Raw genomic sequence first — 28,000 nt, forward strand, 5'->3', positions numbered from 1 at the left:
AGGGCAATATTGGAGTTGTTGTTTAAAGAATTTATAGGTGTAACATTCCTGTTCAGAGTATGGATTTTAGAGGACTATTAAGGGGTGTCTTCTGGATAATGTTTTGTGCAATCTTTGTTGCATGCTCTGTACATCTTACAGGAATTTTTATAATAGTGAACAATGGAAATAACTGAAATGGTTAAAGTGAGTGGTTATATTAATGATGCATCCATGTTGTTAAATATTATGTAGTGATTGAATATTAAGCTTGTTACATGCATAGCTGGGAAAACCACTCATAAGTGAAAGCAGCATATAAAATTTGACTTAAGATATGATTGCAACTGTGTAATTCATACAGAATAGAGATTAAACTTAAATTCACCCAAATAAAATTGTAATTGAGATCTCTGGGAAAAAGTGAATTTATAGATGTAATATCTCATAAGTCTACAGATTTGCTACCAGTTCTTTTTTTTGAGATATTGCTACCACCAAACCCTGAAAATAATATGATGCTGTTTCTTCCCTCAATGAAATCGCATTTAAATTCAGAGTCACCAGTGCTAGTATACATTCAGCTCAAGACAGCAAGCCTTAAAATAGCCTTAATGACGCATGCAAAGCATTTTCCTAGGAACAGACTCTGGACTTAGTAGTGTCTGAAGCCATCCATCAGTACTCATCTGGTGCACTGGTGTGTCAGGAAGTGGTGCCAGCAAAGTGTGCTGCTTCCTGTCAGTTACACAGCCACACCGAGAATTAATGCCGCCTGCTTTAATTAGCCAAAGTGAGGAAGGAGATTGACTTTTCAATTGTTCCTGCTTCTTCAAAATACTTGTCTTTTGCTGACTGTACAATACCAATGGCAAACTGCCTTGACAAATTAAAAATCATTTCCGAAGATTTCTCCTGTGTTTTTGATGTGTCATAGCCTGAGCCAGGGTGTCACTGGACAAGGGGCTCGGACCTCAGATGCTGCTTCCTGCCACGCGACTGTCCATGACCTTGAATGAGACCCCAAGTTGCTGGGCTTCATCGTTTTCATTTTGAAAGTGAGAGGCATGGAAATGAGGCTCATGAAAGGCTGTTTTAGCTCTCAACGTCAAGATGATGAAATGTTATGTTTCAGCATATTTCACTGAAATTTCTCACCTAGAAAAAGGGCCTTTGGAACATATATAATGATACTTTGGGGAAAGGAATGGGCTCTCACGGTGAGGGAGGGGAACCTTGTGAATCTAGACCTGGCCACAGCTTGAAGGATCAGCTCGTGTTAGAATTCAGAGGCACCCACAAATCTGTTACCTCACATACAAGGACGCGAGGGACAGAGAGGCAGGGTGACATCCAGGAACTGGGGACTCTGTTCTGTCGTAGGTTCCTGGAACCAGGCCAGGGGCTTAGTCAGGTTCGTGAACTAAGGCGGCGTGATCAAGCTGTACGAAAGTGAAGATGCTAGCTCACCCTGTTTTCCTCCTTCATGCCCTGTTACTCAGGGACTATCTGGCTTTCCCGAGAGAGACCTGGTTGGCGGGAGGGAGGAGGTGCAGGGATGAGCTTGTAGCTGGGAAGCAACAGGGAAACCTCCAGTTTGCGCTTTGAAAGATCAGACTCACCGTTGCTTTGGTAACCTAGTGATGCCTGCTCAGTGTTGTGGTGCCTGCTCAGCCCTGGACCTCATTCTAGGAGTAGGGCTGTAATTTTTTAAATGTTTATTTTACGTTGGAGTTTAGTTAATTTACAATGTTAGTTTCAGGTGAATAGCAAAGTAATTCAGTTATACATACATATATATCGACTCTGTCAGATTCTTTCCCCATACAGGTTATTACAGAGTACTGAGTAGAGTTCCCTGTGCTATACAGTAGGTCCTTGTTGATTAATTAAACCAGTAATTATTGATCTTTGGCTCAAGAAGCAGTTCACTGGTATTTCCCCTGACCCTGCCTCCCAGCTCCCAGATAAGCCAGTCTTACTGTTTTAAGACCTGGGGGTTAGGTTTAGAAAAGTTGATGGGCACTGGGTCACACAGACCGTTCATGGCCAAGGATGGACTGTCCAGGCTTTCCCTGTAATATAATGACTATGTCTTGTTTCCCACAGAACCACTGGGAAGAGGCCTGACCTGTAATGAACCGTAGCTCAGTATTCTTACGAATTTTGTGATCTCAATATTCCTTTTCAGATGATTTCCAATTCTAATATTCTCTAGAACTTGTTGAAGATATTTTTTGTTTGTTTTAATTTACTTTTTACTTTATATTGGAGTGTAGTTAATTTACAATGTTGTGTTAGTTTCAAGTGTTAGTTACAAGTCTAGGCTTAGCTGATACATATCTGCCCAGGATGACAACTTCTGTTTGTCTGTAAGGCCCCTAAGGCCCCTTAATACAATAGCAGCCTATCTGCAATTGTCTGAAGTTCACAATAAATATACACTTTGGCAAATTTATGCAAAAAGTTGTTTTTTGCATAAAAAAGAGCCATCAACTTTTCTAAACCTAATCACCATGTCTTAATCAGTAAACTGATTCAATTAGAAAGGTCCATCTAGTCAAGGCTATGGTTTTTCCAGTAGTTATGTGTGGATGTGAGAGTTGGACTATAAAGAAAACTGGGCACTGAAGAATTGATGCTTTTGACCTGTGGTATTGGAGAAGACTTGAGAGTCCCTTGGACTGCAAGGAGATCCAACCAGTCCATCCTAAAGGAGATCAGTCCTGGGTGTTCATTGGAAGGACTGATGTTGAAGCTGAAACTCCAAAGCTTTGGCCACCTGATGCGAAGAGCTGACTCATTTGAAAAGACCCTGATGCTGGGAAAGATTGAGGGTGGGAGGAGAAGGGGATGACAGAGGATAAGATGGTTGGATGGCATCACCGACTCGATGGACATGGGTTTGGGTGGACTCTCGGAGTTGGTGATGGACGGGGAGGCCTGGCGTGCTGTGGTTCACGGGGTCACAAAGAGTCAGATACAACTGAGCAACTGAACTGATTATTTTTCAGATTCTCACATAGGTTATTGTAGAATATCGAGTCAAGTTCTCTTGTGCTATACAGTAGGCCCTTGTTGATTATCTATTATATATATAGTACTGGATATATGATAATCCCAAACTCCTAAATTATCCCTCCCCACAACCTTTCCCCTTTGGTAACCATAAGTTTGTTTTCAAAGTCTGTGAGTCTGCTCCTGTTTTGTAAATAAGTTCATTTGTATCAATTTTTTTTTTAGATTCCACATATAAATGATAACATTTGGTATTTGTCTCTGACTTATGTCACTTAGTGTGATAATCTCTAGGTTCATCCATGTTGCTACAAATGGCATTATTTCATTCTTTTTACTGGCTGATATTCTGTTTTATATATATATACACACACCCTACATCTTCTTTATACATCTGTCAATGGGTGTTTTGGTGCTTCCATGTCTTGGCTGTTGCTGCTGTTATGAACATAGGGTTGCATGTATCATTTCAAATTACTGTTTTCTCTGGATGCATGCCCATGAGTGAGATTGTTGGATATATTTTAATGTGTCCATTAAGATATTTGAACTGTATACAGTGAAAAATAGGTGGCCCATTAGCACAGCCACTTGATTTTTAGATCATGAAATTCATGAGTAGATTTTCTTTATGCTCTTGTAAGGGGAGGCTGTTAGGAGGGAGCGCAGTGATGGTGGCTTCCATATTGATCCATGTGTGACCCACTTGGGAAGCTCCTCTTTCACCAAGAACAGAATATGGATACAGGTTATTGTTTAAATACATTTATTTTTAATAGTTGCTTTACAGTATTGTGTTGGTTTCTACCAAACATCAACATGACAATCCAGGCTATTTTTAAGCTTGAGGCAGACCTCAATATGGGAAGAGCACAGAGAAAAAGAACTGATAAGGACCACACAGTAGAAGAGAAAAACGTTCTCTGATTTCTGAATAATTGGCATAAGGTTGTATTGTTTGTTAAGAAAGAACCCTAGAAAAAAACAAATTTTTGGATAAACTTTCTTAAGTGTATATTTATAGCAAACTTCAGACAATTGCAGACAGGCTGCTATTGTATGAAGGGGCCTTAGAGACAAACAACAGAAGCTGCCATCCTGGGCAGAGATGTATCAGTTTCGCCTAGACTTGGGAGAAAAGGAGGTGTTATATTATACTGTATAGAAGATTTCTGAGCCACTCACCCATAGAAAGAATAAGTGGCCATTAACATAAAACCCTGAGATGCACCATTTGTAACTTGTTGTTTTTCAGTTGCTCAGTTGTGTCTGACTCTTTGCAACCCCATGGACTACACACCAGTCTTCCCTGTCCTTCACTATCTTCCCAGAGTTTGCTCAAACTCATGTCCCTCGAGTGGGTGATGCCATCCAACCATCTCATCCTCTGTTGTCCCCTTCTCCTCCTGCCTTCAGTCTTTCCCAGCATTCGGGTCTTTTCTAGTGAGTCAGCTCTTTGTACCAGGTGGCCAAAGTACTGAAGCTTCAGCATCAGTCTTTCCAATGAATAAGGCTGATTTCCTTTAGGATTGATGGATTTGATCTCCTTGCAGTCCAAGGGGCTCTCCAGAGTCTTTTCTAGCACCACAATTCAAAAGTATCAATTCTTCAGTGCTAGAGTCCCTTGGACTGCAAGGAGATCCAACCAGTCCATTCTGAAGGAGATCAGCCCTGGTGTTCTTTGGAAGGAATGATGCTAAAGCTGAAACTCCAGTACTTTGGCCACCTCATGCGAAGAGTTGACTCTGGAAAAGACTCTGATGCTGGGAGGGATTGGGGGCAGGAGGAGAAGGGGACGACAGAGGATGAGATAGCTGGATGGCATCACTGACTTGATGGACGTGAGTCTGAGTGAACTCCGGGAATTGGTGATGGACAGGGAGGCCTGGCATGCTGCGATTCATGGGGTCGCAAAGAGTCGGACACGACTGAACGACTAAACTGAACTGAACTTAAGCCTTCTTTATGGTCCAGCTCTCACATCGATACATGACTACTGGAAAAACCATAGATTTGACTCTACAGACCCATGTCAGCAAAGTGATGGCTTTGCTTTTTAATATGCTCTCTAGCTTTTCTTCCAAGGAGCGAACGTCTTTTAATTTCATGGCTACAGTCACCATCCACAACAATTTGGAGTGATTTGTAATTTTCTTACATACAATCATGCTTCTGTTGCAACAAGATATGTTGGGCATATTTTTCATTCCATAATGGAGGTTCCATTTTTCTTAATTCTTTTGTTGTCTATAAAAAGATCTAGATTAAAAATTCTCTCTAGGACTATCCTCGTGGCTCAGCTGGTAAAGAATCCACCTGCAATGGGGGAGACCTGAGTTCAACCCTGGATTGGGAAGATCCCCTGGAGAAGGGAACGGCTACCCACTCCAGTATTCTGGCCTGGAGAATTCCATGGACTGTATAGTCCATGGGGTTGCAAAAAGTCGGACATGACTGAGCAACTTTCACACACACAGGACTATCCGTAGCTATTGTTGATAAAGCTGGAATTTTTATTTAAGGAGATACTTAGAAAAGAAAACTCTCTTCAAATTCTCTTGGCTTTGAATGACTCTGGGATATTCTAGATAAACTAACTTGTCCTCAAAGGAAAATGAATTATCAATATTTAAGGTATACAACATGCTGTATGTTTTTATTTTGTTGACACTTTCAAAAATTGAATTTTAAATAATTTCACACGTGGAAGGAACCCTGGAATAAATGCACTTTGTTTCCAAGAATACCTTCTTGAAGGTGTCACAACAAACTTGGATAAGTTTATATATACTTGATTAGGAAGAAAAAATACTCAGATCATTTGAGGATCACAGTTCATTTTTTAACTTGTATTTTAAATATTAGAGGTATGGGATTGAACATGTGGAATCTGCTCCCTCCATGGGTGCACTGCAAATTACTCATAGCCTGAACAATTATGGGAAACCCAGCACACCTGAATTTAAATAAAATGACTAAGATACACAGGAGGAAGTATGTACATTGTAATTAATTTCTTCCAAATTCTTCTATTACACGTGGGAAGGGGGAAAAAATCCTATAAATCTAGGGCTACTTGGATGCTTAAAATGTTTTAATTTTTACCATTTCTTTTTGAAAGTAAAAAGATTTAATTTTGTTGGATGGATAGATAATGGTATAAATATAGCTGGATATTTCTATATATATTTATATATTCTTGAAACCCTTTACCTGATTTTTTTTTCTGCCAGGAGTAAACACAAATAACCACAGAGTCTATGATGCCCTGTGTGAGAAATTTCTATAGGGATACCTGAAATTCTTAATAAAAATTCCAAGAAGACAACTTTTGAGAACCATAAAATTAAGAAAACTTCAAGGACCCTTGGTAGGGACTGACTCTCTGAAAAGGCATTGACAAATTATTTAGGACTGTCCTTCAAGGCAACACTGGAAGTACATGAGGAAGACAGCTCATCACTTTTAGAGTCGAGCCATGGTTTTAATTTTAAACATTTATCTCCCAGGTTGATCATGATCCATTGAACTTGGCTTTGAATGACTCTGGGCTATTCCAGATAAACTCACTTGTTCTCAAAGGAAAATGACTTATCAGTGTTTAGAGCATTCAGAATAGTACACATTTGACTTTGTTGATGCTTTCAAAAACTGAATTTTAAATAATTTCAAACAGTGGAAGAAACCCTGGAATAAACATACATTTTATTTTCCAAGAACACCTTCTTGAAGATGTCACAACTAACTTGCATAAGTTTGCATCTGCTTTGTTAGGGAAAAAATCACTCCAATTATTTGATGATCACAGTTCATTTTTTAATTTGCATTTTTTAAAGATTTTTTGATGTGGACCATTTTTAAAGTCTTTATTGAATTTGTTACAGTATTGTTTCTGTTTTATGTCTGGTTCATTTGACCAGCTCCTAGCTCCCCAACCAGGGATCTTATCTCCCCAACCAGGGATTGAACCCACACCCCGTGCCTTGGAACTCGAAGTATTAACCACTGGACCACCAGGGAGGTTCCCTTTAATTTGTATTTTAAGTATGAGAGGTGTGAGATTTTTTTTTTTTCTCTTTTTGTTACCAATCTGATTACTGAAAGGCTGATTCTCCTTGACTCTCTAGAATAAGTCCTGTTTAAACACTGACTACGGTATGCACCATCACATATAATGCAACTCCTTTCTAAAACATCACAAGTGCCATGAATAATATTATTGCTTCACTATTTCTCTCCTGCTAGGATATCAACTTCATAGAGCAAAAACTTTCTCTCTTGAGCTCCCATAAAGAGGACATATTGCATTGAGAAGAACTCAATAACTATACAATCAATTAAAGAGGAAACAATTTGATTAGTGAGCTAATTCTACTAAATGTAAGTAGCTGACTCTTTTCGACCCCATGGATTATACAGTCCCTGGAGTTCTCTAGGCCAGAATACTGGAGAGGGTAGACATTCCCTTCTCCAGGGGGTCTTCCCGACCCATGGATCGAACCCAAGTCTCCCACATTGCAGGCAGATTCTTTACCAGCTGAGCCACCAGGGAAACTCAAGAATACTGGAATATTCTCAAGAATACCTATCCCTTCTCCAGTGGATCTTCCTAACCCAGGAATCGAACTGGGGTCTCCTGCATTGCAGGTGGATTCTTTACCAGCCAAGCTACCAGGGAAGCCCAGCTTAGCTGCAGATAACAGAATTCAGAATTTTTATATCACTAGCATATCATCTAGAGGGCTTTCCCAGTGGCTCAGCAGTGAAGAATCTGCCTGCAGTGCAGAAGACACAAGTTCAGTCCCTGGGATCAGGAAGATCCCCTGGAGGAGAACATGGAAACCCATTCCAGTATTCTTGCCTGGGAAATTCCATGGACAGAGAAGTCTGGTGGGCTACAGTCCTTGGGGTCACAAAGAGTCAGACACAACTGAAGTAACTGAGCAATATCATCTAGATTCCTAGAGCTTAGGATCTATGGTCAGGGTTAAGAGACAATCAGTAATCTTATACCCTGTTGGTGGACAAGAGAATTAGCACATCCTTCTGGAGGAAAATTTGTTAATATGTATCAAATCTTTGCAGATATAAATGCCCTTTGATCTAAAGAATGTATGTAAAGAAATAATTAAGGATAGAATATTTTTTTACTTGTTTATTTTAAATTTTTTAAACTTTTTATTTTATATTGGAGTATAGCTGATTAGCAATGTTGTGATAGTTTTAGGTGGAGAGCAAAGGGACCCAGCCGTATATATATTCATTCTCCCCAAACTCTACTCCCAGGATAGAATACTTTCATGTCGTCATGTGAAAGACGTTCAGTTGTGTCTGACTCCTTGTGACCCCATGGACTATACAGTCCAAGGAATTCTCCAGGCAGAATATTGGAGTGGGTAGCCTTTCCCTTCTCCAGGGGATCTTCCTAACCCAGGGATCAAACCCAGGTCTCCCACATTGCAGGCAGATTCTTTACCAGCTGAGCCACAAAGGAAGCCCAATACTTTAGATGTGTGCAATAGACTGTTTTTGTCCTCTGACCCCAAATTTATATGTTGAAATCCTAGCCCCGCCGAGTGAAGTTATTAAGAGGCAGGCCTTTGGGAGGTGATAAGGTCATGAGGGTGGAGCCTTCCTGAGTGGGAAGAGTGCCCAAATCAAAGGGACTACTCGAGACGTACTAGTATTTTTGTTTTCTAAAAAGCTTGTGTATCATCTCTAAAGTGTTAAGCGATTGAATTATAGATGACGTTTTCTTTCTCTGATTCACTATTTTGCAGTAACAATTTTTTAAAGGAACAATTCAGTTGGTATATTTGGTGGGGGATAAGAATTTCCATGAAAAACTATAAACAAGTGTAAAAGCTATAATGAAGGAACACTGAATTTAAATTATTTGAAAAGTAGGTGCAAATATGAGTAAGTGAAACTTTATGAGAAGTTATGAAATAAGTCAGCTGTACAGTATTGTCATGGGATATTATGACATGTAATAGGAATTGTGGGAAAATTTAAGAATGAGTAGAAATAAATGAAGGTGTTACAGAAGAGGCTGTAGTCTGTCTTGATAACAACACAGTGTCTATAAGAACATCTGCTTTTGTAGCCCCAAAATACCTTGATTTGAATCCTGGATCCTTACTGATTAGACTCACGAGTATAAGATTTTTATGGAGATTAAAAGACTTTTAAACTCACTTGTTTCTATGTAGTAAGTACACAATGAATTAAGCATTTCTTAGTTATTGTGGTCTAATAATATTTGAGAAAATAAGTCTGTTTACCAAGCTAAGCCATATCTTTCTATTGCCACGGATATGCTCAAGTAAGTCACAGTTAATACATTATTTGTACCAGTAACCATCTGCTTTCTCTGAAACCTTGACTCACAGAAAGTCATGGGGAAGTTGGATATATCCCCGACTTGACTGAAAATGTCTTGAGCAGATCTTTGAGATGCCTTTACCAACAATCTTTAGAGTAACTACAAGTGTTAAAGTAATTAAACCAGGAGGCCATTAGGCAGGTGTCTCTAATGACTTGATAACCTCGGTAAGCACACCTAAGCCAGAGCCTTGTACTTCTAACTGCATGCTCACCCAGAAAATAAAATTTAAGTACAATCAATCACAAACAGCCAACCGGGTTTTCCCAAACAAGACAACCACTAAAGCTGTAGCCAATCACATGATTTCCTTGTTTTGCTGCTGTATTTTCTCTATGAACGCCTAGCTCCTGTTGGTTGGAATGCCCCTCAACACTTTTGGTTTGGTGCTACCTGATTTGTTTCAATGTTTGCTCGAATAAAGCTTTGAGGAATTTCCCTTGTGATCTGGTGGTTAAGACTCTGCATTTCCACTGCAGGGGATGTGGATTCAATTCATGATCGGCAAAACTAAGATCCCACGTGGTGCACAGCGAGGCAAAAATAAGTAAATAATTTTAAAACCTTGGAAATTTTTATATGCCTCAGTTTATCTTGTAACATAGATATTGTCAGAGTTTAATGGTAGGTGTTCAAATTATAACTTTGCATCTAAAAATACAACCCAGTTAATATTCAGCGTTTGTCATGATTAGGAGAATATTCACCCTTTAAGCTGCTTTCTGCCTTCTTTCAATTTGGATCCCTTCAGGATGCTGTTCTACCCTCTCCGGCACAGTGCTAGTTAGTCACAAACCTTGGGAAAATCTTACACCAATAAGTACGGGTAGCAACATACATTTTTCAAGTGTCCAGAGAGTGACCAGAAACGGTCTCACGTTCAGATCTTGCCACCCACGGCTCTCTGCACTGATTCATTCCCTGCCAAAACATTTGGTTTTGGTCCTGGAGATACTCTGCTCTGGTTTTTTGAAGGTTGTTTTCTTTTTTTTTTTTTCTATTGAAGAAAAACAGAACACTCAGTGTGAAATAAACAATAACAAAGTCAGTACACAACAGACTTGCCTAAGTTTGGATCCCTAGAACTGTGTGGCCTTAACTGAAATCACAGCTGTTGGAGGGAAGAAGAAAGTGAAGATTACAGAATTAAAACAAAATATAATGTGTCTCTCCCTGTTTGTCAGCCTGTACTTTGTAAAGGCTTTCTTTGCACTTGTTTAGAATGCTCCCTGGGGTATTCTTTGTAGTGTATAATTTTCTAAATCAGTGCAGAATAGACATTTTTATAACAGTTTTAAATGCAAAGCAGTAGTTTGGAAGGGATACCCCTGTTGATTCCTCTTAATTCTTTCAGTCCTTTCCTTGTCGTGGAATAAAAATAGTAAGGAGAACCATGGTGGTGACATGTTAAAAAAAAAAAAACACTTGGAGATTCTGGATGATTCTGAACTGCCCATTATGGAGGGAGGTGTTTCATAGAGCATTATGCCCAGTCCCTGTCGAGATGGTCTTCCACCACCACACTTTTTATTTTGTTTTTTAAGTTTTTACTCTTTCAGAAAAATAGAAATAGTATAAATTAGGGAAAACCAACTAAAAATTGGGACAGCCACACGGGTGAAATTTTAACAGGTAAGCAAAGAGAATGAATGGAAATGTCAGATTGTTATTCGGGAGTTGGAGGTAGCAGCTGTACCAAAAATGTAGCCAACCAAGAGCTAAAGAGAGTCAACAGGTATGTTTGAACCCAGCCTCTTATCAGCTGCCTTAGCTGAAGCTGCCAGGTCTGCTGTAGACACAAGTTTCCTGGCTAGGATCTCAATGGGCTTAAGGAAGGAACCCTGTATCCTGTAGCATCCTGCCCTGTGAAGTTTGCAGTGTTGGATTTTAAACAAAATAGATGCTAAAATGTGTTAGAAAAAAAGGAGTGAATTTTTTTTTTAGTGTTTATCTATTTGGCTGGTCTGGGTCTTAGTTGCAGCACATGGAATCTTCGTGGCATCATGCAGGATCTTTCCTTGTGGGGCACAGACTCTTAAGTTGTGACACACAGACTCAGTAGTTGTGGTGCATGGGCTTAGTTGCTCCATGGCATGTGGGATCTCTGTTCCCCGACCAGGGATTGAACCCACATACCCTGTATTGCAAGGCATATTCTTCACTGGACCACAAGGCAAGTCCCAAGGAGTGAATTTTGATTGACTTGACATTTTCCTGATTTTCTCTGAAAAGTATATAGGAATTTTGGATAGCAAAGTAATCTTTGGTTGCAAATGACTTTGATATCAGAATAATGTAAATTAAACTTATGTTTTTCATTAGCAATATAGACGCCCCATATTGATTTGCTTAAGACAGCTGTTTAGTCTTCTTGGGCTCCCATAACAAAATGGCATTGTCTGCATGGCTTCAACAGCAGAAATGGGTATTCTCAGAATTCTGATCACAGACTGTTTCTGGTGAGGCCTCTCACTTTGGCTTGTAGGCGGTCACCTTCTCCCTGTGTCTTCACATGGCCTTTCCTCTGAGGCCTCTGGGGTCTCCTCTTTCTCCTCTAAGGATAGCAATCCCATCGGATTAGGGCCACACCCTTATGACCATCTCTAAGCAAACACTGAGTCCATAACAACTGAAGAAAAAACAAACTGAGGCATTTTAGTTTTTCCTTCTTCTTCTTCCTTTTTTTTTTTTTTTTGTACAACATGCCTAAAATAAAACTTGCTTGCTCCTGGATTTATACCATGAGATTCTAAATAACTTAAGAACTACAGTTCTCCTGCTTGGTAAGACTAATCAGTAGTAAAATTGAATACAGACAGTTCTGTTCTTCTTAAGAGGCTGACTTAATTGAAAACGACTTCACCTTTCTTCTCAGGCCGGGAGACAGCTATTTTATAACCCAGAATAAATAAAGTGCAGCACTTTGTCGCCATATTGGTTTCTTCCCCAGTGACCTGGAGGAGCTGCAGTGCCTTTTGAAGATGCCATTCTCGGGAGAGACAGCTCCACAGGGAAAATGAAGCCAGTACACTGTTATTGAAAGCAGAGTTTTATTTTCACGGCTGCGCTGGGTCTTCATTGCCGCACGCAGGTTTTTCTCTGGGGGATGGGCGGGAGCTACTCTCTAGTTGCAGTGCCTGGGCTTCTCATGGTTGTAGCTTGTCTTTTTACAGATCACAGACGAAAGGGCGTGCAAGCTTCAGTAGTTGTGGTGCGTGGGCTCAGTAGCTGTGGCTCCCCAGCTCCAGAGCACTGGCTCAGTAGTTGTGGCATGACTCTTAGTTGCCCCGTGGCCTATGGAATCATCCTGGACCGTGTCTTCTGCATTGGCAGGTGGATTCTTACCTACTGCTCTACCAGGGAAGTCCAGAGAAGGCTTTACTAATACTGAATGATGGCAGACTGCACCAAAATTGCAGATATTATCTCCTTTGTATAGAATTTCTCCTTTGATGACTTCCCTGGTAGCTCAGATGGTAAAGTTTCTGTCTACAATGCAGCAGACCCAGGTTTGATCCCTGGGTTGGGAAGATCCCCTGGAGAAGGAAATAGCAACCTGCTCCAGTACTCTTGCCTGGAAAATCCCATGGATGGAGGAGCGTGGTAGGCTACAGTCCATGGGGTCGCAGAGAGTCAGACACGACTGAGCAACTTCACTTTCACTTTCTCCTTTGGTAAATTTATCTATTGGATGGTTGCTTTTCCTGGTGACTGGTAATTAATCTTTTATATGACCTCAGATCCAAAGTGATGAGCTCTCTGATAAACAAATGGGAAAGGTGCCATATGTCTTCCTACCTAGAAAGGTAGATCTATATATCATTATTATTCTGATCTTCACCATGCACATTGATTTTGTAACTTTGAGTACCGCCTGATTTCAGCATTCAGAAATAATGTATTTCAATTCAGTTTTTTAAGGTGAATATAATATTTTAAGGATTACCGTTATTCACTCCCCAAAACACGTTTGCAAGAGCTTATCTACTTTTTAATCATCTATGAAAAAGGGAAAAATCAGATATTCCTTATCTTTTGCTTTATAAATAAATTTAACTTATATCAGGATTGTAACTCATTTCAGTGGTGTTTAAGGAGATACTATTTCAAATTTTGTTTTAAACATTTGCTTCTTTGCTTGATTCTTAGTTAATATAGCTATTTTCAATTTCATAAATATATATGTACACTTGCACTTACATATATGCATATTAATCATATAAAACAAAATCCTAATGAGACCAACCTTAGTTCCATAATGATTCATCCATTCAATTTTTGTGGGCCCTGGAACCATGGTAACAGAACTTTGCCTTGAGTAGGTGCTGGATAAGCTCCTGATGATTGATTCCTCTAACAGAAAGGAATCAATCCTTTAGTTCAGTCCTTTAACCATTATTAATGTATACCTAGCACTTTGGTAAAGGCTTGGAGGCTGGCATAAAAAATAAATAGGAATATAAATCATTTGCCTGAAAAGGGTTATAACCTAGTTGAAAGATCATCTCAGGAAAGTAGGTTAAAATGTTCCTGAATATATAAACTTTATTTGTATATATACTGTAATAGACACATCTATGAAATTGCTGTAGAAAATTCAAAACAAGATGGGGAATGGTAGTTTTAAGGCCACTATCTTTTTTTAACTTTTTATTTTATATTGGAGTATAGCCAGTTAACAGTGTTGTGATAGTTTCAGGGGGACAGTACAGGGACTCGGCCATACATATACATGTGTCTTGTCTCCCCCAAACTCCCCTCCCATCCAGGCTGCCACATAACATAGAGCAGAGTTCTCTGTGCTATGCAGTAGGTCATTAAGGCCATGGTCTTTTACAACTGAGGGACAGTGGTTTTAAATCTGTTGTCTCTGTGATGATGCTCATGCCATTCCCACCGTAGTTACTGCCCTTGTTCGTTTAGTCTTCCACACTCTGGATTCCTTCACTGAGTTTTTTATTCTCTTCTAAAACCTCCAATACCTTCTGCCCTGTCTTTACTCCCACCTTCCTGTTCCACTGGGAAAGGGAAACAATTAGAGGAGGACATCGCATCACCTCTGTGGCCAGAATTTGCCCTTGTTCATGCTGCCTCCTTGCCTCTGTCAGGGGCCCGTCCTCCACTTACACACTGGATCTCACTGCCTCCTCTGCCAAAGCGAAAACAGCGTTCTAGCACTTCTGTCCTCTGGTTCATAAATCGTCACATTTTTTTTCTCCCTCTCTACTGACTCATTCCCATCAGTATTGATATTTGTTATTTCTCCTACTTTAAATGAAAAAAAAAAAAAAACTTGACTCACTTTTCCTACCACCAGTCACCCCATTTGTTTCTTCCCTTTGTTGAAAAAGTCCTTAAAAGAATTGTCTATACTTACTGTATCCAGTTCCTTTCCTTTTAATCTCTTTTAACTCCAGTATGACTTTATCTCCAGCAAGCAGCTGAGTGGGCTCTTGTCAACAACGACCTCCAGGTTGTGAATCCACATGGCGGTGCCAGCCTTCCGTATTTGACTGATGAGCAGTATCTGATGCAGTTGACCACTTCCTGCTCCTCGAGACACTCACCTCCTGGAAACCAGGAGTCATTCTCCACTTTGCAGTTGTTCTCCACTCTTTGGAAGCTGAGGCACTTTTATAGTTGGAGTGCCCTCACATATGTTGATTTCCTTGGCACTGTCATCCAGACTTACCAACTTATATCTATTTTTTTTCTTTTGACCATGCTACAAGACATGGAGGATCTTAGTTCCCTGAGCATGGCTTGAACTCACGCTCCTTTTAGTGGAAACACAGACTCTTAATGACTGGACCGACAGAGAAGTCCCTGCCACCTTGTATCTTTAACCCAGATCTTTCTGTCAAACTTTCAGACCTTGAGCCCTCTTCCAAATTCTACTTGGATGTTTCATATCATCTCAAGCTTTACACATTCAAAACATGTAAAACTTCGGTATAATCTATAAAAATATTGAATAACTAATTGCACACTTGAAACTGATATAATGTTGTGAGTCAACTATACTTCAATTTAAAGGAAATGTAAACTTTTTTATTTTTGCCTCCTGTGCACTTAGCCCTCTCCCCTGTGTATCACCTGATGAGTACATTATCCTTCTCATAGCTCAGACCCAAAGCCTTTGGCATCACTGTTGGCTCTTTTTCAGCCTTATCAAAGCTATCAGCAGATTTAGTTGATTCTACTTTGAAAACATATCCAGAATTGGACTTTTTTTTTTTTTTTTACCATTTCTATTGCTGCTGCTCTGATTTAACCACCATCATCTCTCCACGTGAGTTACTGTGAGCATCTCCAACTGATTCCCCTGTTTTTACTTCAAAGTCCCCAAAATCTTCTTTTCAGTTCAGTAGCCATCACAGTCCTTTTAACATGTCAGACCACATCACTCCTCTGCTGACAACCCTCCAGTGATTTTCATTTCACTTAAAATAAAAGCCACGCGTCTTGACTCTGAGCTACACAGTCAGGTATCACCTGAGAGCTCTGACCTCATCTTTTGTTAGCTTCCCTGGTCCCCTCCACTCAGCCACTCTGAGCTCCTTGTCCTGTCCGAGCTCCTCTGACCTGCTCCCACGTTAGGGCCTCTGCACTGGCTCTTCCCTCTGCCTGGAGTTCAGGCACCTGCATTCTCTTACCTCTTCATGCTTCTGTCCAAACGTTACCTCTTCAAGGCAGGCTACGTATACTACCATGGAAAATTGTCCCTGCCCCGTCACCTGACACCCTGGCTTTCCCTACCATGTTTTCCACAGAATTTGTCTCTAACATGTTATATACTTTATTTGATTATTATGTCTATTATTTATAACCTGCCTGTCCCCCTCTGGAATGTAAGCCCTTAGAGGGCAGGGAATCTTAGTTTCTGTTGGTCATTGATGTAATCCAACTGTCCAAAACAGTGCCTGGCACATAAATGATGGATGGATGGATGAACAGATAGGTGGGTGGGTGGATGGATAGATGCGTGGGTGGGTGGATAAAGAGATAATTGAAAACTCAAAAGAGGCTTTCCCTAAATACCTCATTTCACACTGCCAGTCCATCTTCTGCTCATGGCCACTCTATTCATATAACTTTGTTTTACTTTATTCCTTATTTGAAATCATCAACTATCTTGCTTATGATATCTCCTCTACTGGAATATAGGTTAAACTTTGTGAGGGTAAGAACGTGTGATAGTAAGCATGTACTTAATAAATATTCATTAAATTAACCCATTTGAGACAGGAAACTTGAATTTCTCAAATCAGTTAACTACATATGTAAATTTTATTTTATGACAAATCTGTGATTATTTGCTTATTCAGTCTGATTCAGTGTTCAGTTATCAGGATACATAAATGGTTGTTACATTCTTTTTATCACTGTGGTTTGCTTTGGTTTGCTATTAAAGAATTCTCAGACTACCCTTGATACTTTAGAATAAACTACCAAAGATTTTTTAAAAGATCAGTGATAGGTAAGTATTAATAAAGCAGAAAGCTCTGATCTTGTTTCTGAAAGTACCTCACCATATCTTTGTCTGAGTAATTCCATTTTAAGACTCAATGGTTATAGTCCTACTTGAGTCATTTAAAATCATAGAAAAGCATAGCAAGTTTTATAGGAAATTATTATGTACAGGAAAATGGATCAGAAACTCATTAAAATTTTAAGCTCTCTTTTCTGCAGTCTTTTATAATAGGTCATTTAAATTCTTTACACTTTTCAATTTCTTTAAAAAATACTTCAAATTGGAAGTCCTTCATATTTAAGAAAAATCCATTGTAGACTTGAAAACAAACTATGGATTTCCCTTATATGTTATTAACTATTAATGGTCTCTGAATGAAAATGGAAAACTATAATTTGCTATTTACATTAATAAAATGCGTTAAGAAATTAAGAAATGAAGAAATTGATGCCTGAAAATTCAAGTTACTATTAATCATTATCAGAATTCTATTTTTATTCTTATTTGAGTGAATTTCATTTTGCTTTTTAACAGTAGATATTCCATCATTAGCACATTTTTAATTAACTGTATGTAAACATTGTTGTAGCCATTAAAAGGATTAGCTTCACTCTTAATTCATTAAGTTATTGTTTGGGAGGCAAGCTCAAAAGAAAGCCATAAATTTGTGATAATTTATTTTTCCTACTTCATGACCAGAGATTAGGGGGTTTTGTTTTGTTTTTGAGCTTCCATGTATAAGTGAGAGCAGACCGTCTTTCTCTTACTTCACTTAGCCTAATGCTTTCAAGTCCATCCGTGTTGTTGCAAATGGCAGGATTTCCTTCTTTCTCAGGGCTGAATAGTACTCCTGCATGTGTGCATGTATATCTCACATCTCTATTATCCATTCATCTGTTGGTGGACACTTAGGATGTTTCCATGTCTTGACTATTGTAAATGATGCTGCTATGAACCTAAGAGTCTAGATATCTCTTTGACGTAGTTGTTTTGTTTTCTTTGGATATATGCCCAGAAGTGGAATTGCTGGATCCAAAGAGATTTTTTAGTTAATGATCTCCTACTTAACAGTAATTATTTTCTGACAGCCTTAGGTCTAGTGATTCTAGAAGACTATGAAAAAATAATAATTGCTCCTGCTATAAACTTAAAACATATCTCTGACCAGCGTTTAGGGGCTTCCATGGGCCAGGCTTCCAAGATGCCAATGGAGCTTCTTTAGGTTGTGGGGAAAATCAAGTCCTGTGGCCTCAGAACTGCCCACAATCCATCCCCCTGAACCTGCCAGCTGGGCTCCTATATGGCTTGCTGTGTAAAGCTCCTTATCTAAGGGAAACATGGTTGGTCATAGGAGGTGAGCCAGGTGGGGAGTCACACTCTGAACTGTAATCTTAATCTAAGAACATAAAATCATCATCTGTTATCCTGGTTATTATAGGCTAACCTTCACCACCTCTTTATTTTTCTTTTCTCAGTGTTCCCTCTTCCTACCACTCCAGTGTCTGAAAAGTTGGTCATTGGGAAAAAGAGAAGAGATATTCATGGGATCCTATATAGAGTTGTACATTTAAAATTTAGGTCTTCCAGTGGTTTAAATATATGTGTTTTGTGTGTGTGTGTGTGTTTACACACTACACTTAAATTCTGTATCCTCCAAGAAATTTTTAAGAAGTCCCTGAGAGAGATGAGAGATCGTGTCATTAAAAAAAAAAAATCTTGGATTTATATTTTAGGAATCAGAAACTCTCTCCAATAGTGGATTGATTATACTCAAGAAAATCCTATTTCTAGTAGTAAAACTGAGTCTAATTAAAACTGCATCTTAGGGAAAAGGGCACCAACATATATTGCAGTTTAAAATGGCAGAGCCCATTTGGACAGTAGTTTGGAAAAGAATTTTAAAAGATCTTGATAACTCATGGCTTACTCATGCTACCTCTGGGAATCTATCCCAAGGAGAGAATCCTAAATAGAAAGAGGCTTTTGGTACAAAGATTTTTCAAAGCAGAATATTTATCATAATGAAAAAACCTCTAAACCTAAACATTGAAAAAGGGGTTGAATTATCGAGGTAATTTTTTAAATGGTAGAGTAAAAAGAAGTGTATCACATGAAAAACTACTATATTACTTTAAGAATTGGATATGAATTAGGTACATTATGGTTATAGCTATGGGAAACAAATTTACATATTATTTAAAATGATATTTCCATTTTTCCCCTGAAATACCGTTCACATGGTCACACATTGACATATATACGCTACCATGTGTAAGATAGCTAGCTAGTGAGAAGCTGCTGTTTAGCACAGGAAGCTCAGCTCAGTGCTCTGCGATGACCTAGAGGGGTGGGTGGGGAGAGAGGGCGGCTCAGGAGGGAGTGGACATATGTATACCTATGGTTGATTCCAGCTGTTGTACAGCAGAAACCAACACAACATTGTAAAGCAGTTGTCCTCCCAGTAAAAATAAATAATTAAAAAAAAAAACAGGATTGTGTTTCAGTGGTAGAACTATTAGGCAACTTTTACTGTTCTTCTTTAAAATTCATATTTCCATACGAGGAACAGCCCTCTTCTGTTATTAAAATTCGTAATGGATGTCACGAATCGGATTCCATGCCTTTCAGTCCCCTTCCTGTCTACTGTGCCTTTGTCTAGGACCTGGACCTCCTTTCTGCATATTGTGGATGAATCTACGTAACCATGGCTCTTCTGAACTCAGTCCTCACCCAGACAGTAGTCAGCTAGAACAGATTAACTATGGAAAATTCAGAACTGAAGATGGGTTCTTTCTATTCCAGTTCCCCATCATCCTTCATGAGCAGTTCTGATGAAGAGCTCTTTGAATAAGAAGAAACAGCTCAGAAGAAATCCACTTGCCCACATTGTGAAAGAAACCCAGTGCTAGTTAGAGCAATACCTCCTTTTACTATTTCTGAGTTTACCTTTTTTTTTTTTAACCTTGTGATTAAGCAAGTATTGCTTGATAGAGGACAAAATGTATCTGTAAATTTGCAAAGCATCAAATAATGAAAAATAACTTATTAAATGTTATCATCTTTAGTGACTAAGAAAACTCAAGGAGGACAAATATTAGAATAGAAAGTCATTGCTTTCATGATACCCAGCAGCCATGAATGTAGTTTTTAATAGTTATAAGATATATTCCTTGGTTCTTTCTTCATGCAAAACATAGTATGTTTTGGAATTATGTCATTAAAAAAAATTTTTTTTTTAATTTTTGGCTGCATTGGGTCTTAGTTGTGGCATGAGGGCTTAGTTGCCCTATGGCATGTAGGATCTTAGTTCCCCAACCAGGGATCAAACCAGAGTCCCCTACATTGGAAGATGGATTCTTAACCACTGGGGCACTAGGGAAGTTCCATCTTCTATTATTAATTAAAGTAGATTTGGGGGTGGATATGGCAGTGGCCAAGTCTTTTTCACTGAAACACAAGAACTTGGCATTTCAACCCCGTGTATGTTTCCTGATTTCCATTTGTTACAAGTTTTTATGTTGTGTAAACATATTTCAGTAGTTCATCTTTACTTTCATTGCTTGGAGTGCTTTCATAAAGCACAATGGCCTTTTTCTAGTTCAGAAATGGGTGTATGTGGCTGAGCGCCCAAAGGTTTCCCCTGTTGGAAATACTAAGATGGTGTTTTGTGATAAAGAACCAAATCGAGGAAAAACAACAACTGTGACAGCCGTTATTCCGTGTATGTTTGTATTTTGAGGGGGAAAGAGAAGGAACACTTGTTTCTTTTTTTATTTTTCCCCCCTTTTTCCATTTTAGACAAAGCCCGTTGCATTTGCAGTTCGGACAAATGTCAGCTACAGTGCAGCCCACGAAGACGATGTTCCCGTGCCAGGCATGGCCATCTCATTTGAAGCAAAAGATTTTCTGCATGTTAAGGAAGTAAGGAGAGTAACTGCAATTTCTAGCTGCATGATTTTTTTTTTACCTTGAAATATCACTTCTTCTCATTGCTATGAAATAGCACGTGTACAGCCATGATTATATAACATACACATGAAATCAGTGCCTCTCAACCTTTTCCAAAATAAATATAATCTTTTTAAAGAAGAAAAAAGTCACAGGCTTCTTGGAATAACCTCAAGGCTCCCCTGGGCTCTGTGACCCAGAAATCGAGAACCACTGGAGTAGATGATCCTTTTTTTATACTTAACCTGTACTTTTCCTTTTAATGTTTAACCTTGACCATGTGTCATTTGTCGCTCATGTCCCAAGTTTAAGCATCTGGGGAGAGTTTAATAATAGTATCTAGAATTCACGGTCTCTTCTCTGTGCTAACAAGGTCTAAACTCAGGCCGCTGGTGCACTTTCTCCTTCTTTGGTGGTGAAATGCTATAGGGGAAGGAGAAGTGGATGGAATTAGAGCCAATGAGACAAGAAATAGATATCAGGAACATCCCTTTTCCACCATGCCAAAAGCCTCCACTTTCCGTTAACAATGACTCAGTCTGTAAATTGGAAAAAATTCACTCTTAATTAAGGTTTATTTTGAGTCAACATTTATCAAAGCCTGCTCTGCCAGAGATTTCCCCTCCATAATGTTCTCAGGCTGTGAGCATGAGACTTTCTTGAACCTGTAGGAATTTACCATTGGAACACTTCCATCTAGGGAACAGTGTGTCCTAGGGAGCATATGTCAATGTAACTACTCAGGCACTAAAGGCTATGAGCGAAAGAGGTGATGACTGCCACTGAAAAAGCCTAGAGAATATAGAGCCTACCATTTCTTTAACTTTTCAAAAGAGCTGTTATTTCTATTCAGCTAGGAAAAATTAAAAGTTAAAGTGTCAGTCGCTCAGTCGTATCTGACTGTTACCCCATTGGACTGTAGCCCACCAGGCTCTTCTGTTCATGGGATTCTCCAGGCAGGAATACTGGAGTGAGTAGCCATTCCCTTCTCCAGGGGATCTTCCCAACCCAGGGATTGAACCTGGGTCTCCTGCATCGCAGGCAGATTCTTTACCATCTGAGCCACCAGGGAAGGAAGTCCCTTGGCTAGGAAGGAAAAACAGAAAAAATTCTCAGAAGTACAACAAGCCTTAACTTTGACTTTACAACAGAAAGTTAGGTGAATCCAGGCTCCCATCCCAAGGGCTGATACTTAGAGAAAGAAAAGAAAAACAGAATGGATTTTCTTCTTTGAAATGCTGACTTTAAAAAAGAAAAGAAAAAAAAAAGCACAACATAAGAGTTACGAATTAAGTTTTGATTGAGCCAAAATGAGGACTATAGCCCAGGAGACAGCACCTTGGATAGCTCTGAGAAACTGCTCCAAAGAGGCAGGGGAGAAGCCCAGTATCTATGTGATTTTGGTGAAGGAGGAGTACATGCAATCAAGCACAGATTTTTGCAGAAGGTTTCTGCTGGTCATGAGGAGCAGTCATCATCAGGAAGAGCTTTAGTGCTTTCCTAGATATGAGGAGATGTAAGAATTAGGCTCATAAAATCAGCTCCTGAAAATATCTATCTGAAGACCTGTTCTGCCAGTTTTTTCAAAGCACAGAGTGCCTCATTTCTGTCCTCCACCCTGAACTCCTTTCAGGGAGTGCTGAAGGTCAGTGGCTGCAACAGCACATGATTTAATCCTTGCAGAGGTAGATGACAAGTGCCCGTTGCCAGTTTGTAGTTGACAGAAACGTTCAAGAACGGGCTTGAAAAATACTATGCATTTGAGGGACATCAAACCAGATCCTAAAGGTATAGGGTAAATACTCCAGGCACAAGAGAGAAATTACCAACATTCACATAAGTCGAGAAATCACTTGTGAACACCAGATTGTGGTCATTATAAACCTGTTTGCAACAAAGACACATTTTGCTCTGACATCAGATATTTCAGGTGAATGTCAGTATTTTTCACTCATAATACTTCTAACTACTCTGATTATACAAGAGGAAGACATTCTGTAGCATTCCCTAGTTCCTAATGGTCTCTTGTCAGGAAGAGCTGTTAATCTTTGAATAGGAAGAGTTTACCCTCCTCGTGGTGCCAGCAGCTGCAATGGAATTCAGAAAATCTCACGGTGAGGAAAGTGAAGGCAGAGTCAAGCCAGAGACGGATTGTTGAGCATCCCGAAAATACTTCATTTTTAGCATACTCAACACCTGAACCTACAGGTTTCTTGACTTGTGGTATTTGAGCCAGAGTTCTCTGTAATTGCCATAATACTTCTCTCCCCTGAAAAATGTTAACCGGGAAGATAAAGGATGTGAAGATTCATTTAACTTCTGTGCACTGATCTGAACAATTTTGATTTTCTGTTTAGAAATTTAACAATGACTGGTGGATAGGGCGATTGGTTAAAGAAGGCTGTGAAATCGGATTCATTCCAAGTCCAGTCAAGCTAGAAAACATGAGGCTACAGCATGAACAGAGAGCCAAGCAAGGGAAATTCTACTCCAGGTAGGAGACAAATATCAAGTGTTTGTGTCAGAGTTCAGACTGTATTATCATTCATGAACCATTGGTTGCTGTAATCTCCAATCTTTATTTTGTGTTAGAAAACTTACATTGTATTCGTTTCTATAATGATGCAAAATCCATTGTCAATGACCATATTTTAGTATCACCAAGAATCTCTTTTGAGCGCCCACAAATAAGTCAAATAGAAGATGCTTTGTGGTTTGGAACATCCATCTCCGTTCACTAGTATTTTATAACTCTCGGGCTCTTTTAGTTCAGACTGGTGATACGGTTTACTGACAGCATTACAAATCCTGTATTTTAAAAACATCACCCAGCCTTTCATTTTCATCCTCTTCAAGAGAGAATCAAATTAAGTGTTACCATGAAGGAAAGAAAAGAGCTAAGGTCATAGAGTATTAAATTCAGGCTTTAGTGCAGAGGAAATTCTGAAGCCCTAATCTTGCTGAAAATACTCTGGCATCAAGCAATCGTGGTGACTAATCCCAGTATCCGGAGCTGCCTGGCATGGTAGGAAGATGTTTTAGAAATGACAGTCTCAGAGACCAGCAAAGAGCAGCTCTTGTGGTCTCTGAGTTTCACTTTCACTTAAGAAACTCAATTTTCAGTTCTACCCACTGCTTAACACTTAAAGAGAAACTCGGTAAGAAAGCAGTTAAAATTGTCCTTGCAGATAGCAATTAGAAGAGTTATGTAATAAGCTGGGGCCAAACGATCTTTTTTCCTAGGAGTCTTAAGGCTGTTTGCCCCTCACCAGAATCTTTAGAAGGGCTCCTCGAATATGGAGTAAATGTGAAAATGACCCCCTTGCAGACAAGTACAGGAACACGATTTGCTTCTTCCAGTGAGAGGATATGATATAGGCAAGTCTTTTCTTTAATGCAAATCACTAAGCTTTTGTTTCCTGAAGTTTATGTTTTATCTGTTTCTATGAGGACAAAAAATCCTTTGTCAAAGACCATATTTTAGTGTCGGCAAGAATTTTTTTTGAGTGCCCACACACAGGTCAAATATAAGATGCTTTGTGGTTTGGAACATCCATCTTCATTCACTAGTATTTTTTTTTTCTCTTTTTTTGCCTAAGTAGGTGAAAATATTTTTTCTTGTTTTCTTATTCAGAGGTTTTTACATTTGTCTCCAAACATTTTAAATATACTTTTGTTTTGAGGGCATAGCTAGAATTCAGCAGTATTATAAAACTCAGATTTGTAAGTGAAAAAAAAAAATCAGCAGAAATCAAAAGCAGTAGAATTGGAGCCTGGCTCAAGAACATGACATTTTTATGGAATTAAACGTGAAGGGCAAATTTGCATTCTGGACATTTTGACTCTCTGCACTGTTTGTCACAGTTTTACACAACTCAAATAATACTTTGTTAGGAAAATTCAAAGAGAATGTAAAATAAATTCAAAGACTTAATAGTTTAGGGGGAAAAAAAAAAACTTCTGGAAGAAAATGTTTTGATCTTGCTAATGGGTATTTTTAAATAACTGCCAGAAATGGCTTCTCTAAATACCACTTTTTTACTACTTTTACATGGTGTCTGGTGTCCTTGTTAAACATGCTGGGGTATCTTTTAAGAACCTTAAAAAGCCACAGAGGCCTTCTGGTGGTTGCTTAAAGCTTTTGATGTTTGTCTTTTTTACGCATTAAAATGCCAGGATGGTAGCAACGAAATTCAGCCTGTCACTGGAATTTTAGTGGAATTTATATTTTCTTCTGAATAGTCATAAAATATTAAACATATATAAATATTTACAAAATCTCACCCTTGGATACATAGACACTGTAGCAGATTATGTCCACTAGACCTGGGCTTTGCAATGATAATAAATGTTTGGCCATAGGATTGTCTTGCTGACATTCCATGTCACTCTTAAAATATTCCTTTCCATCCATCTCTGTGAGGGGGTCATGTAGTGTATCATTTTGCATGCAGGTCACTGGTAAAAACATCAATGCCACTGATCTTATATTAACTCCAAAGTTTTTAAGACACTAAAGCATGTCTCAGATCAAACTTTAGAATTTGGTAGTTCTGAAGTTCAGATCATTCCTAAATGAGCCAAGTTGAACCCTCCATGTTAGCCATGTTTGAGAAATGTTCGAGGTATACTCTGAGAGTTAAATCATGGAACACTGTCACGCTCTCTCAGGTGTCTTTTAGAGAAGGGATCCCCAACCCCCAGGCCATGAACCAGTACCAGTCCCTGGCCCGTCAGGAGCCAGGTCCCATAGCAGAAGGTGAGCTGCACACAAGTGAAATTTCACCTATATTTACAGCCACTCCCCATCACTTGAATTACCTCCTGAGCTCCACCTCCTGCTCAAAGAACTCAGTAAATGTAACACACTTGAATTATCCAAAACCAATCCACACCCTTTGTTCCTTGGAAAAATTGTCTTCCATGAAACTGGTCCCTGATGCCAAAAAGGTTGAGGACCACTGTTTTAGAGGTTGGCAAATTTTATTATTGCTGTGTTGTTGGGTTTTCTTTTTAATAGATTGCTCATGAACACTTGAATACTGTACATCTTGGTACACAAAAAGAAGCAAGCTGCTTCTGGTGTACAAGAAAAAGGAGCAGGAACCCAATGAAAAAGAAACAAGTTTGGGTGTTAGCCTGCGGGTTCTATGCATTGCTTCCGAGAATCTTGAAAATGAGAAACAAAGGAAATCTTTGCTCTTAGTCTATTTGCGATCCTGGCAGAGTTTGACGGGTGCAGCAGGCACCCTAGTTTTCCTCAGTCTCTCAGGGCCTTTTCAAATTGAGCCTTGAATCTGAAACAAGAGACCTTGACACAGATGTTTCAAGCACTTCAGGAACCCACTGGGAAATTACTCTTTGCCTCCTTGGAGGCAAGGCAGATTTAAAGTTCAATAAAAACATAATGAGTAATCATGTTTATCGAGCAGTACAAATGTCTTCATCTCTGAAATAAGTGTCAGTTGTAATATAAACTTTTGCTTTACTCCAGTAAATCAGGAGGAAATTCATCATCCAGTTTGGGTGACATAGTACCTAGTTCCAGAAAATCTACACCTCCATCATCTGGTAAGTAGGTAGTAAGTGCTAAACAGTGCACGCTGCATTTCATGCTTTTCTCCGTCTTACCTAGCTGTGGGAGTGTCCATAGACCGAGTCACTCGTTAACCCTCAAGATGTTCAGAGGGAGCAGAAATGAGAGTGGTGTTAGGAACAATATGGGCAACTTGCTGCCTTTGAAAAACCCAGACATGGTGTCAGTGTGTTCACGGTTTAGAAGATGATGAGCAGATCTAACTTTCTAGTCCCCTCTACACGGTGGTCCCTGGCACACTGTCATGGTCTGTAGATGAATGAACATTCACCGTCAATCAGAGTGCCGTGGGAGGTGTTGGCCTCAGTGTTAAATTAAAAGAGAAGGATTAAAAAGTTTAGAAAAGTGAAGAAAGAAGGATAAAGTGATGATGGATTGATGGGTCTGACGTGAACTCTACCCAGGAAGCTCCGTGGAACATGGAGAAGACATACAGAGACACTGAACAAAAGATGGAAACACTTCCAGGAAGAGTAATGACTGTTTTCTTCCCAAAGCCCTGAAGAAGAATGTGAATTTCTGATTATTTTAGTATAAGTCAGTATTGTTCAAGACATACTTGAAAAATGATTCCTTGTCTATCTGCAATTCATTAACTGAATTTGTATTTGCTCAGCCTGGCAACTCTACCATTCTGTGTTGAACTTGGAGTTCTATATCAATAGGAGACAAATGGGTTGAATTGGGTGAAAATTTATGATCGGAGTCTTAGTTTGCTAAGAGATGCAATTGAGAGTCAGAGGAAGATGGTAAGGATGGGCCAGTGGAGCATTTGGGTGATTTCTAGGAAGCTAGAAGTGGGAAGAGGTCAAAGACAGAGACTTCTGCCCCTGTGGAGAAATGAAGGAACAGTATAATTGCACCATGACTGCCAGGTCTTAAGGGTCCCCCTTGTTACTGATGATTGTACCTTGTTCCCCGATGTTGGCAGCTTTCATAAACCCATCCCAGCTTCTTAGTTAAAACTGGAGGATTTGTTAAGTGAGCAAAGTCCGAGCACAATAAGAAATCAATTGTTTTAGAATGTATATTGATTTCCAAAGTCGAGTACTTACAACTAGCTATAATTCTAAGTTAAGTAAAATAGTATGTTTGAAATGAAACATCAGAGCCCTTTAGGTATGATGTGAGGTTGTCTTCCCCTGATTGGTGGTGATTAGATATTCCCTGAGTGCCCAGTGGAAAGGAGGCTTCTCTCTACCCCTCAAATGGGTGGAGTTGCAGCAATTGTAGTGCAAACCTTGTTCTCTTCCTCTGTGTCTTCAGAACTGTCTCAGAGACTCCTGAGAACTGTCACTAGCTCCTCAAATAGGAAAATGCCAGTTCCTTGTGTTAAATAGCATCCCTGCCCTCAGATTGCCAGCCCCACTTCTGTCAACCCAGAAGTTTTCTGTTTCCTTTAATTGAAATGTAGCCTTCTCATCATCTTGGCAATATAATGAGAGCTAATAACATGCATTTTGAAGAATGAGTGAGTGTGTTTCGAAAGTAACATTTCATTTCTGTAGCTGGATGTTATGTGCGTATGTGTTAAGTTGCTTCAGTCATGTCCAACTCTTTGCAATCCTATGAACTCTGTCTATGAGATTCTCCAGGGAGG

General features: G+C 39.3%; 1 protein-coding gene across 9 annotated transcripts in view; it reads left to right on the forward strand.

Moving 5' to 3' along the window:
- The window catches only part of CACNB2 (calcium voltage-gated channel auxiliary subunit beta 2), a 425,950-nt gene that overhangs the window by 360,621 nt on the left and 37,329 nt on the right, over positions 1 to 28,000 (forward strand). For all 9 annotated transcript variants that reach the window (XM_059892406.1, XM_005214152.5, XM_005214150.5 and 6 more), the window contains 3 exon segments: positions 20,655 to 20,777; positions 23,162 to 23,298; positions 26,299 to 26,375. In XM_059892406.1, the coding sequence (XP_059748389.1) occupies positions 20,655 to 20,777; positions 23,162 to 23,298; positions 26,299 to 26,375 (337 nt within the window).

This window comes from Bos taurus, chromosome 13, assembly GCF_002263795.3.
Source record: "Bos taurus isolate L1 Dominette 01449 registration number 42190680 breed Hereford chromosome 13, ARS-UCD2.0, whole genome shotgun sequence".
Classification (NCBI taxonomy): domain Eukaryota; kingdom Metazoa; phylum Chordata; class Mammalia; order Artiodactyla; family Bovidae; genus Bos; species Bos taurus.